The sequence below is a fragment of the Symphalangus syndactylus genome, chromosome X, assembly GCF_028878055.3.
Source record: "Symphalangus syndactylus isolate Jambi chromosome X, NHGRI_mSymSyn1-v2.1_pri, whole genome shotgun sequence".
Classification (NCBI taxonomy): domain Eukaryota; kingdom Metazoa; phylum Chordata; class Mammalia; order Primates; family Hylobatidae; genus Symphalangus; species Symphalangus syndactylus.
This window is the reverse complement of record NC_072447.2, coordinates 124284681-124297279: the sequence shown is the minus strand read 5'-3', so window position 1 is coordinate 124297279 and position 12599 is coordinate 124284681. Positions and strand designations below refer to the sequence as shown.

At 44.9% G+C, this 12599-nt stretch overlaps 1 protein-coding gene and 1 pseudogene across 2 annotated transcripts; both read left to right on the top strand.

The window, feature by feature from the left end:
• The first annotated feature begins 258 nt into the window (after window positions 1–258).
• LOC129475647 (cancer/testis antigen 47A) lies at window positions 259–3602 on the top strand. Of its 2 annotated transcripts, XM_055267861.1 has the most exons (4): window positions 259–1165; window positions 1217–1316; window positions 2173–2325; window positions 3459–3602. In XM_055267861.1, the coding sequence occupies exons 1-3, from the start codon at window positions 518–520 to the stop codon at window positions 2292–2294; spliced, it is 870 nt and encodes a 289-aa protein (XP_055123836.1). In that variant the 5' UTR covers window positions 259–517; the 3' UTR covers window positions 2295–2325; window positions 3459–3602. The 2 variants fall into 2 exon arrangements, with proteins under 2 accessions (XP_055123836.1, XP_055123835.1); XM_055267860.1 differs by having other exon boundaries at window positions 270–1316.
• Window positions 3603–7628: 4026 nt separating this feature from the next.
• Window positions 7629–8949, top strand: LOC129475880 (proliferation-associated protein 2G4-like; annotated as a pseudogene).
• Window positions 8950–12599: the final 3650 nt, after the last annotated feature.

Below are 12599 nucleotides of genomic sequence, written 5' to 3'. Positions count from 1 at the left end.
AGGCAGGAGAATCACTGGAACCCAGGAGGCGGGGATTGCAGTGAGCCGAGATCTTGCCACTGAACTCCAGCCTGGGCAACAGAGCAAGACTATGAAAAGAAAAGAAAAAGCTCTGGATTCTGGATTCTCAGATCTAGCGCTTAAGGGCCTTGATCATTCATTGGACACAGAACATGTCAATCTGAAGTTTTCAGCAAATGAGCTTAGAGCTCGCTGAGAGCCCCTCGTTGACCCTTCCGGTCCCACCCCCTGTCGCCTGCCAACCAGAATCTTTCCCGCCTTGTCTAAGTCCTCTCAGGCCAGCCTTGGTGGGAGATTCTTAGGATTCGCTCCCTGCCCTTCCCACCTTAGGGTGTCTTCTGAGACAGACTCTTATTCCCTCAATAAAGAGACAGACTCTTATTCCCTCCGCAGCCAGCCCCTCGCCTCTCCTCAGCCGTAGCCAGCTCAGTGGCCACCTTCTTCACCGCGGTCGCCTCAGCCTGCTTGCCACCCCAATTGAGGCGCTGCTGGTGTCATGTCTGCCACAGGGGACCAACACCCGACCCAAGGGGACCAGGAGGCCCCGGTAAGCCAGGAGGGAGTGCAGGCCGAGGCGGCCGGAGCTGGTAACCAGGAGGGCGGCGACTCCGGCCCCGACAGCAGCGACATGGTGCCTGTGGCCGAGGTGGTCCGAGTCGCAGGGCCCATGGAAGGCCTCGGGGAGGAGGAGGGTGAGCAGGCGGCAGGCCTGGCCGCAGTCCCCTGGGGTGGGAGCACCGAGGAGGACTCGGACATTGGGCCCGCGGCGGAGGAAGAGGAGGAGGAGGAGGAAGAGGGGGATGAGGCGGCCAACTTCGACTTGGCGGCGGTCACCCGTCGCTACCCGGCGACGGGCATTGGCTTCGTTTTCCTGTACCTGGTCCACTCCCTTCTCTGCCGCCTCTATCACAACGACCACATCCTGCTAGCGAACCATCACCTTAGCTGCCTGCTGGCGGGGCCCCACGCTGATGGGCCCAACCTGTGGGGCAACCCCCTCCTGCTGCTGCTGCCCCAGATGCTGGGTGCAGGGGCCGCAGCCCGGGAAGGCGAGGGCCGGGGCCTGATCCAGGAGGCCGCGTCGGTCCCAGAGGCTGCAGTGCCAGCTGACCTGGCCGAGATGGCCAGGGAGCCCGCCGAGGAGGCCGCAGAGGAGCCCGTGGAGGAGGCCACAGAGGAGAAACCCTCAGAGGAGGCCGCAGAGGAGAAGCTTGCAGAGGAGGCCACAGAGGACCCGGACGCAGAGGAACCGGCCACAGAGGAACCGACCGCAGAGGAGGCCGCGGCCCCCGAGGGTGAGGAACGGGCTAGCTACCGTGGGGAAGCGGGGATCCATGTGTCCGAGGGCTCTGTGCAGGGCCGCGGTGCAGGCACAGCTGGTGAAGCGGGTGGTGAACGGGGGGTCGGGGCCCTCCTGAAACTTCAGGCCGAATGTGTCCCAATGAGTCGAAGCCCAATTCTCTAACGACATCTACGGTTTTGAGAAAACGTGCCGCCCTCTACCAACCTGTATTAGATAGGAGATCTGAGATCATCCATGCCATTTGCGAGCCCGAAGATGAATGGCCGGGTAGATAGGGGTTCAGGAGGGAGCTCCGCAGGAAACAGAAGGGACGCCCGAAGGAAAAGAACAGGGAAATGGCAGGCATCCTTTTTGGTTCACAGCTTTTCAAAGTGTAAAGATTCATAGAAAGTTGATCCCCCAAATGATGAAGTGATACAGGAGCCCTTGGTTAAAATGAAGCATTCGAGGGGGTGAGGAACCAATGAGCTTCACCATAGAATTTGTCTTTTGAGGTAAACAAATATTTTCCCAACAAAGTTCTGACCAAAACACCGTAGAATAAGATCAGACCCGATGATTCAGATCTCTTCTTCTCCAAAGAACTAGAAATAATCAGCAGCTTTGGGTGGGAGATTTACTGGAAAAAAGGGAAATAGTGTCCCTGTGGAAATGATCAAGCAGCAGCAACTTGAGGGCCATGGAACTGTTGTGAAAACCAGTAGGAAGGTGCCCAGCTATTCCTTTCTTAGTTAACTCTATCCTGCTTCTCCCGAGGGTGGAGTAACTGAATGCCGCTGCTAGTTATAAATTGGGCTATATTTTCTGTGAAAGTCTGGTCCCAATGTGTGTATTATTCTTCCCTAAAGAAGTCACTAAATGTCAGCCTGAAAAGTGGGATGAAGAGGCCCAAGATGCTGCAGGCAAGGAAGAGAAAGAACAAGAAGAGAAGGATGCAGAAAACAAGGCGAAGAACCCCAAAGGGACCTAGATGCAGCAGAGGGGAAGCCAAGAAAATCCAGGTATCTCTGTATAGCTTTGAGAATCCCTCAACTATTCCTGGCATTTACCTGTTGCTGACAGTTTTATTGAACAACAAAAAAAATTCTCATTAAATTAAGTAAGAAAAAGTTTAAAATTAGTTTAAAAATTCAATTTAACTTACTTAAAATGTTACTAGAATATTCATGTACCTAGTAATATGAACTGCAGTGTGTTCTGAAATATACTTCATGGCTACTCATTTGTTCGTGTTGAGGTCTTTTGTCCTCTAGCTGCAAGACTACTAACAAGTGGCAAATGTATCAGACCTACTACCAAGACCAATATTTGTGTAGAAAACAGTTGCCAGACACAGCCGCTAACTTGGCTGGGCCATGCATTAGTTGGGCCTTCATTACTTGACCACAGAAATGCAGGCTCCCATAGTAACTAGGAGACAACTCAATGCCTTTTACAAAGTGACTGCTTACAAATAGCAAAAAGCTAAGAATTTCGAGTAGGACCACAATTAATGACTAATACCTAAATATTTATTTAGCTATATATTTTGGTATTTTATGTCACAGTCAGATGAAAAGAATGTGTGTTTATCACTGAATTGGTAATTAAGTCTTCAGGTATATCTGTCTTTGAGTGTATTTAAATGGTTAACATTTTTCTTTCTTTCTTTCTTATTTATTTTCCATTTTCACAGCCGTATATTTCATAACGGCTTCTTTCCCACATGGTAGATATGGAAACCAAGGGTCTGGGAGGGTAAGGGAGTATCATTTGTGGAACCAGCACAGGCTATTGAAGCTTGAGAGATTTATTTAAATCCCAGAATGGCCCCTCATGTAAAAGCAAAAACAACAAGCTTTTCTAGTGCTAAGCAGACAAGGTTAGTGTGATCATTTGACTGAAACCTTCAGTTTCACAAGCAGCCTGATATCCAAGCTTGTGAGTTACAAAAGGAAAAGATGGTCTTCTCTACTTGTTTAAGATATAGCACACAAATGTTGCAGATATACACAGAGCTGGCCATTTTCTTCTATTTAGAAAGTTACTGGTGCTGGTTAATGTTGTACTATTGTTTATTTTCTCTCATTTCATCCCACAGTTGGGAGGAAAAGAAAGAAGACTCTGTTGTTCATTGTTTTTATTTTTTTTTCAGATGCCTGTGGGAATTTTAAAACATATCATTACAAAGTTCGTTACATCAAAAGTGATATCCAGTGACATCTAACTTTCATGGATGTGTTTGACAGTGTTTGTTCAAGTTAAAAATAAAAGTTTGTTTTGAATGAATGAACTGAAATGTGGGAAGATTTTTCAATAAATAATCCTAACTCAAATCTCTCCTTTACCTCTTTGTTTTGGCCCACCATACCTTCATTGAAAGATATTACTTTCCACCACTTGGTAAGACTGTTTGAAATTCTTTTACTGCAGCCAAAAATTAAGTAAAATGACAAGTTTAAAACAATTTTTGAAAAGAGAGAGATGGGGCTCATCTTTAGAGCTGTGTGTTGTGGCTACTGAGCACTTGTAATAAGGCTAGCCTGATTTAATATGTGCTGTGAGTGTGAAAATAATATTGCATATCTTATTTTTTTTTGGAAATGCATTGTTTTAATAGTTGTTTTGATGACATATATTACAGTGTCAGAAACAAACAACATATCAGTAAACATTATAAAACATGTGTATTATCAATCAACATCATAATGCACTGATAAGAGAAAACATAATGAGATATATCCAGATTCCTTTTTTATGATATCCCTAACCAGGGTTCACAAGTCCCAGAGAGTAAGGAAGTGAATGGGAGGGAAGAGGGAAAGTGGTTATTGGTGGATGGGTCCTTATATTTCTTTTAAGACAATTTTATTTACCAAGTCTGACCGGGGTATAAACTTTATAAATATAGTAGTCAATATCAATAATTAATGATTCTTAAATGATTCTGGCTGCTCCTCAAGCAGCCATTCCACCTCCTGCACTGAGAACAGCGATGTCATTCATCAGCACAGCCTCATCCTCCTTGTCATTGGTCAAATGATTGGTTCAGGGATGATGCAAGCCAATATGTGCCTGGCATTCCCCTTGTTCCAGTGATTGATTCTGCAGAATACAGGTGACATAAGGTGGACTAATCAAAGTCATATCCAGAACTGTCAAAGGTTCGGTGAAGTCCTTTTAGATGGCAAATAACATCATGTGATGCCTTAGACATTTTTGCTGAGAGACCCAAAGAAAATCACAGCCCAAGATAGACCATTAACATGAGCACAAAAATGGACTCAGTGCATTGAAGGCAGGCAATTCTTCCTCATAAGAGGGCTTCCTAAGCTCCATGGGATGTTCAGCTCCACCTGCAGCCCAGTAAGTATCAGGGGCATGCCCCGGCTAATAGCAGCAACCCAAAAGTAACTCCACATGTTTCCAAATGTCCCTTGCCTGGGAAGTTTCTTCTTCACCTTTGAGAACTATCACTAAATCTAGTATTCCCTAACTTTAACAAACCAACCAACCTGTCCTCACACCCTTCTGCGGTTACTACCCCGTTTTTCTACATAGAAATTTTTATTGAGAATTTCTTATCGTCCTGGTCTCCATTTCTTTATTTTATACTCTTCTGTGAGCCAACACTTGAAGACTGCTCTTGGTAAAGCAATGAGCTCTACACTTCAATCCTGTCATCACATTTCAGTTCTTATCAGGTTGACCTTCCAGGGACATTCAATATAGTTGGCTTCTGTTCTCATCATCCTTTCTTCTCTTGGCACCCGCCAGTGCACCCTTCTGGTTTCCCGAACAGAAGCCATGTCTCAGGCAGCAGTGAGGCCAAATAGTGGATTCCTGTGCCCTTAGTCTCACTCTGTCACCCAGGCTGGAGTGCAGTGGTGTGGTCTCAACTCACTGCAACCTCCGCCTCCCAGGTTCCAGCAATTCTCCTGCCTCAGCCTCCCGAGTATCTGGGACTACAAGCGCCTGCCACCATGCCCAGCTAATTTTTTGTATTTTCAGTATAGACGGGGTTTCACCGTGTTAGCCAGGATGGTCTCGATCTCCTGACCTCGTGATCCACCCACCTCCGCCTCTCGAAGTGCTGGGATTACAGGTGTGAGCCACCATGCCCAGCCTTGCTAATGTTTTTTTATACTGATTACACATTGAAATAATACTTGAATTAAAATATTAAAGTTTTTGTTGGTTTGTTTGTATTTTTTTAATGAGGCTACTAGAACATTTAAAATTACCCAATGTAGATCGCATTATATGTCTATTGGACAATACTGCTCTAGAGCATGGTTTTGAAGAAAACTTCATGGATGGCCCAGGTTGCCTGGAGGCCACATGGTATTGCTGAGCTTGGGCCCAGCCTTTGATCTGAAGCAGTGGTTCTCAAAGTTTGGTTCCCAAACAGCATCATCAGCATTACCTGGGAATTCTCAGACTCCACCCAAGAACTACAGAATTGGAACTCTGGGGGTGGGGGCAGCAATCTGTGTTTTAACACGCCCTCTAAGAGCTTTTGATGAACATTAAGGTTTGAGAACCACTGGTTTCAAGCAACAGAGGAAGAAGTTGAGCTTCACCTCCTGTCAGACCAGCCTTAATTCACTAGCTTGGGTTTGTTTCAGGTAAACTGAAAGGGACAGCAAGGGCTGGGCTGGGGAGGAAAGTAGAACTCACAGGGGCTGAGGCCTAGAGGGGAAAAATGCATGAAGGAAAAAGTAGGGTCCAAAAGGATACAAACATGGTACCATGTATATGACTTCTAGGAAAACATATAAATGACCACCATAAATTGATTGTGGATAAGTAGAGAGAGACTAAAAGGTGTACATGTAAGAGATGCATACAAATGTAGCATACAGAAAAGTGTGCATTCGAAAGACAAGCATATTTGTGGCTGGGCGTAGTGTGTCACCCCTGTAATTCCAGCACTCTGGGAGGCCGAGGCGGGTGGATCATCTGAGGTCAGGAGTTCAAGACAAGCCTGGCCAACATGGTGAAACCCCATCTCTACTAAAAATACAAAAAATAGCCAGGTGTGGTGGTGCGCACCTATAATCCCAGCTGCTCAGGAGGCTGAGGCAGGAGAATCGCTTGAACCTGGGAGGCAGAGGCGGCAGTGAGCCAAGATCGCACCGCTGCACTCCAGCCTGGGTGACAGAGCTAGACTCTATCTCAAAAAAAAAAAAAGACAAGAACATTTGAGATGGTGGTTACCTCTCGGAAAGAAAGGGAGGGGCATTCTAGTAGAGAAGGCACCACAGCAGACATCAACTGTATTTGTAATGTTATATTTCTTAAGCTGAATAGTAGATACATGGATGTTTATAGTAATGTTTTCTACAATTTTATGTAGGTCTGAAATATTTCTAAAGCGGGAGGGGGAAGGGGAGCAGTTCTTCCCACACCATTGGGCAGGACTTAGAGGAGTCTGAGAATTCTAGAACCCAACCTGGCCTTCGAGGTCATTATGAAGGTACATTTGTCATGGAAGGAGATAGACCATTAAATAAAACATGCTGTATTCGTTGATTTAAACATTTCAAATATTTAGGCATATGGTATGTGGATCCCAAGTTGAACTCTTGTTCTAAACCCCGAAAATGTTACAGGTGAGCCAGGCTCAGTAATCTGGCCTATAACCCCTTTCCCTTCCTCCCTCAACCCACTTTGTTACCTGAGCATAGTGGTGCCCCTTGCTTCTGAAAAGCGCTTGTTCCAGTAGCCCATCTTGCTATAGGACTTGGACTTCGTCCCTGACCCAGGCTAGAGTGCAACCACCAATCACCTCGTCTCTTCTGCTCGCCCCCAACCACACCCCTCTCTTTGCTCTCCAGGTGTTCAAACGCAAAACCTCTTCAATGGCCCTTCTCCCCCATACCAAATATCAATGTACACCTGAAAGCCATCAGTTTGGTCAGGCACACCTGCGTGGACACCCTTTATTCACAGCACCACCTCTTACTAACATTTTATTTCTCTAACAACCTTCAGCTCTGAGTTGTCTCTCCTATTTGATTTCCTTCCCCCTGTTACAGACAGAGAAGGACTACAGAACAGGTTCCATTGTATTTGTCATGTTGCGAAGATCAAGGAAGCTACAAAGAAGCTGAAAACTTGTCAGAATGAGCCTCTGGGTATTTAAAAATGAAATAAGAAAACTTCTTCATTTAAAAACAGAGCTTTGCTCTCGCCTGCCTGCCCGCTCCCTTTCTTGCTCGCGATTTTGCTCGCCTTCTCCTTGAGGATCGAGGGGGCTCTGACCACAGCCTGCGGCTGGGAAGGGAGACAGGTGGCGGCTCAGGGAAAACGAGGCTGCAGTGATGGTGGTAGGAAGATGTCGGGCAAGGACAAGCAGCAGGAGCAAACTATCGCCAAGGACCTGGTCGTGACCAAGTATAAGATGGGGGGGTGACATCGCCAACCAGGTACTTCGGTCCTTGGTAGAAGCATCTAGCTCAGGTGTGTTGGTACTGAGCCTGTGTGAGAAAGATGATGCCATGATTATAGTGCTGATCAGTAGTGGGATCGCGCCTGTGAATAGCCACTGCACTCCAGCCTGGGCAACATAGCGAGACCCCGTCTCTTTTGAACAATAAATACGTTAAAAAATAAAAAAAAGAAATAGAGAAAATCCTCAAGGAAAAAATAGAAATGAAAAAAGGTATTGCTTTTCCCACCAGGATTTCAGTAAATAACTGTGTATGTCACTTCTCCCCTTTGAAGAGCGACCAGGATTATAGCCTCAAGGAAGGTGACTTGGTAAAAATTGACCTTGGGGTCCATGTGGATGGCTTCATTGCTAATGTAGCTTATACTTTAGTGGTTGATGTAGCTCAGGGGACCCAAGTAACAGGGGGGAAAGCAGATGTTATTAAGGCAATTCACCTTTGTGATGAAGCTGTCCTATGCCTGGTCAAACCTGGAAACCAGAACACACAAGTGACAGAAGCCCTGAACAAAGCTGCCCACTCACTTAACTGCACGCCAATAGAAGGTATGTTGTCACATCCGTTGAAGCAGCATGTCATCGATGGAGAAAACAACATATCCAGAATCTCACAGACCAGCAGAAGAAGGACCATGAAAAAGCGGAATTGGCGGTACATGAAGTATATGCTGTGGATGTTCTCGTCAGCTCAGGAGAGGGCAAGGGCAAGGATGCAGGACAGAGAACCACTATTTACAAATGAGACCCCTCTAAACAGCACGGACTGAAAATGAAAACTTCACGTGCCTTCTTCAGTGAGGTGGAAAAGTGTTTTGATGCCATGCCATTTAAGAGCATTTGAAGATGAGAAGAAGGCTCAGATGGGTGTGGTGAAGTACACCAAACATGAACTGCTGCAACTATTTAATGTTCTCTATGAGAAGGAAGGTGAATTTGTTGCCCAGTTTAAATGTACAGTTCTGCTCATGCCCAATGGCCTTATGCAGATAACCAGTGGTCCCTTCGAGCCTGACCTCTACAAGTCTGAGATGGAAGTCCAGGATGCAGAGCTAAAGGCTCTCCTCCAGAGTTCTGCAAGTCAAAAAACCCAGAAAAAGAAAAAAAAAAAGAGAGAAAGCCACCAGTGGGGAAACATTAGAAGAAAATGAAGCTGGGGACTGAGGGGGTGGTCCCATGTCCCCAGCTTGCTGCTCCTGCCTCATCCCCTTCCCACCACACCGCAGGCTTTGTGAAGTATAGTTCTTCTTCACCACCTAGGACCACCAGCAGAGCGGGGGTCTCCCTGCCCCCATCCCAGTTCCCCAACCCACTCTCAACAACCAGCTCCAACTGACTCTGGTCTTGAGAGGCGAGGCTTCCCAACCACAGAAGACTAAATGAAAAAAAAGAAATGGAATAATAAAATCAGGAGTCAAAAAATAAAATAAAATAAAATAAAAACAGAGCTTTGTTGTTAACTGTGGAAAAGAAATTCTTAATGGAGATTTCTAAAACGGATAATTACCTAATAGAGATCCACTGTGAGAAAAGGGAGGAAGGAGTGAAATAGCCACGAGGATTACCTGGATAAAGGGCATCTACCTACATGAACTGTTTGCTATGGGAATGCAAAGCAAATCAAATCCAGTCAATTGAAAACCTAGCATTATCAAAAAGGCAGATATCATATCAGAAAAAAATTAGATGTTTTAGGGCTGGGTGCAGTGGCTCACACCTGTAATCTCAGCAATTTGGGAGGCCAATGAGGGAAGATCCCTTGAGTCCAGGAGTTCAAGTCCAGCCTGGGGATTATAGTGAGACCCCTGTCTCTACAAAAAAAAAAAAAAGATTTTAATTAGCTGGGCACAGTGGGGCACAACTGTAACCCCAGCTACTCAGAAGACTGAGGCAGGAGAATCGCTTGAATCTGGGAGGCGAAGGTTACAGTGAGCCGAGATCACCCCACTGTACTCCAGCCTGGGTGACAGAGTGAGACTCCATCTCAAAAAAAAAAAAAAAAAAAAAAGCACATTGTCCAAACATAAAGATTTTTTATGTCTACAGCAGTGTATCCAGCATCATGGATGGCCCTTACATGAGAGCAGAAACCTCATAGACCATGATAAGGATTCAAGGAAAAAAGGGATGTGAAGGCCCTGTGTAGACAGTCAAGACCTAGGCACGTAGGAAAAAAAAAAATAACATTAATGGTAACAGTTATTCCAAAACCCATGGGATTTATTTAACAAACATTTACCAAATACCTGCCTTGTGACAGAAACCATGAGTGTTAGAAACTTGAGGAAGGCCTAGACATTCCCCTTAAGGGGCCTATGCTTTCGGTGGAGCTAAATAATGTCTACACATATCACTGTAAATTCAAGATAGCCTCTAGTGAGGGTAGGGATGGGGGGAGATATAGAAAAGAAGACTTCTTGCAGGTGATGAGTTTTGAGCCAGACTGTAAAGGAGAATTTTAGACATTTTTTTCAGGGGTGTTCTCTGCTACTCCCAAAATTAAATGGTAATCTCTCCAGGTTGTATGGCCTTGGGTCCCTCCCCTATCCCACCCTGTCCCTAGTGATGAGTTTGCAAAGAGAAAGGACTTGGCCACTTTTCTTGACTGACAGAGGAAGTCTGGTGGAGAAGGAAAACACATTTCCCTAAGCAAATCTGAAATTCTGGATTGTGCCAACTTCCTGGTTTGGAGATGATCAGGTATCATGGGTGGGATATCTAGGGATAAAGATAGGCACCAACTATACACCAGAGATAAGGAATGTGACATCCTGGTTGGGTTTGCATCTACAGGCAGCAGGCTCAGGCAGATAACCAAGGATATGGAGACTGTTCCATGGAATTCTGAATCATATACTTGCCATGAAGAGAGCCCCAATGTGGGAGCTAGGAGGAGACTCTTCCTCAGTTTTGCTTCAGGTATTTCTTGAAAATACACCTGCTCAGAGTTTTTTTCCTCCTTTGTTTGCTGGTGCCAACCAGTTCCCCTCCCAGAGACTTGGAGCCAATTCCAAGCACCTGGTGAGATAGTGTGCTGCCACTGCAACAGAACCATCTCCAGGATCCACTTCACTTCTTTACAACAGCTTGCTCTATGACAAGCCCAGTGCCCAATCCTACCTCCCTGCACAAAGAAGAAGATTCAGGTGCACACTTCTTTGCCAAAAACTTTAATATTGGCAGTAGTCTTCATGTTGTGTTTCAGTCCCACCGATAAGTCCAGGAGGCAACTGGAGAAGAAATGATTGCATATAAACTAGAGTCTTGGCAGATATATCAAAATATCAACACTGTATATAGCTGGAAGGCATTGACTTCCAGAAGTCTTGGCCAAATCCCCTAGAGGGGCACAGGAATGATGCGGGGGAGGCACTAGGATGGGGACCATGGAGAGTTCTGCTCTCTTTGGGTTCTGCATGTCAGTCACCAGCTACAAATTACAGTTCCAAAAGACTCAGCATTGGTACATTAGAAAATACCCAATAAATGTGATAAACATAAATCCATGACTTAATAAATGAAGTTAACCAGTTTACACAAAAAGTAAAGACAAAGGAGGGCACTGATTAGGAAAGAGGAAGAGAATGGTGGCAGAAAGTAGTATCTGTTTGTCCTGCGAGTCAGATCTACTTTTCAGGGTAAAGAACAAACTCCTTAGCATTGTATTCATGACCCCAATGTGATTTTCAGGCCCATTTGCTACTCTGCCCAATGATCTAGCCCTTTCCTTAAACACACACACACACACACACACACACACACACACACACACCTCTACCACTGTTCATACTGTTTTCTTTACTTGCAGTGATCTCTGCTTTCCCCACCCCTTTACTCCTAGTGATCTTTCAGGAAGTGAAATGCTTCCTCTTGAGCACCTTCCCAAGCACCAACACAACTTCCTCCTCTCTTCCTCCTAACTAATCATTCTTTCTCCTGAAATCCATAGCACTTTATGCTTATCCCTGTTTTGGAACTTGACATCTTATGTCATCCTTGTACAAACATCTATCTTCCCCTCTGGACCATGAACTAGATAGATCAAGGCATGTTCCTTAGGCACCATGAGTATCCAGCTTCTAACATAACATCAAACATATAGTAGGTGCTCAATACATGCTGAGTAAATGACTGAATGGCCAGGGTCTGAAGTGTCTCTCCTGCAGCTTCAAGTAGACAGCTCAGCTCTTCACAACCTGAGAAGACACTTGTGTGGTGTGGTGTGGGGTGGAGTGTGTGTGTGTGTGTGCGTGTGTGTGTGTGTGTGTGTGTGTGTTTTGTAATATCCTAGGTCATCTAAAATGAATAGTAATGGTCCAGTTGCAAGCAGTGGAGCAAAATTGAATGGACAATATTCCCATGTAAAAGAATTGAATTTAGCCACAGACCTTACAACCTTCACAGAAATTAATTTAAAATGGATCATAGACCTAAATGTGAAACACAAAACTATACAAATACTAGAAGATAACTCAGGAGAAAATCTAGATGACCTTGGGTTTGGACATGGCTTTTTAGATACAACACCAAAGGCATAATCTATGAAAGAAATAATTGATAAGCTGGACTTCATTAAAATTAAAAATTCCTGCTTTGTGTAAGAAACTGTCAGAGAAATAAAAAGACAAGCCTCAGACTGGGAAAAAATGTTTGCAAAAGATAACTGATAAAAGACTGTTATTCAAAATATACAAAGAACTCCTAAAACCCAGCAATAAGAAAACTACTAACAACTCAATGAAAAAACTACAGGTACAAAATTACAGTCCATTTTTATACTGCTATAAAGAACTGCCTGAGACTGGGTAATTTATAATTTATAAAGGAAGAGGTTTAATTGAGTCA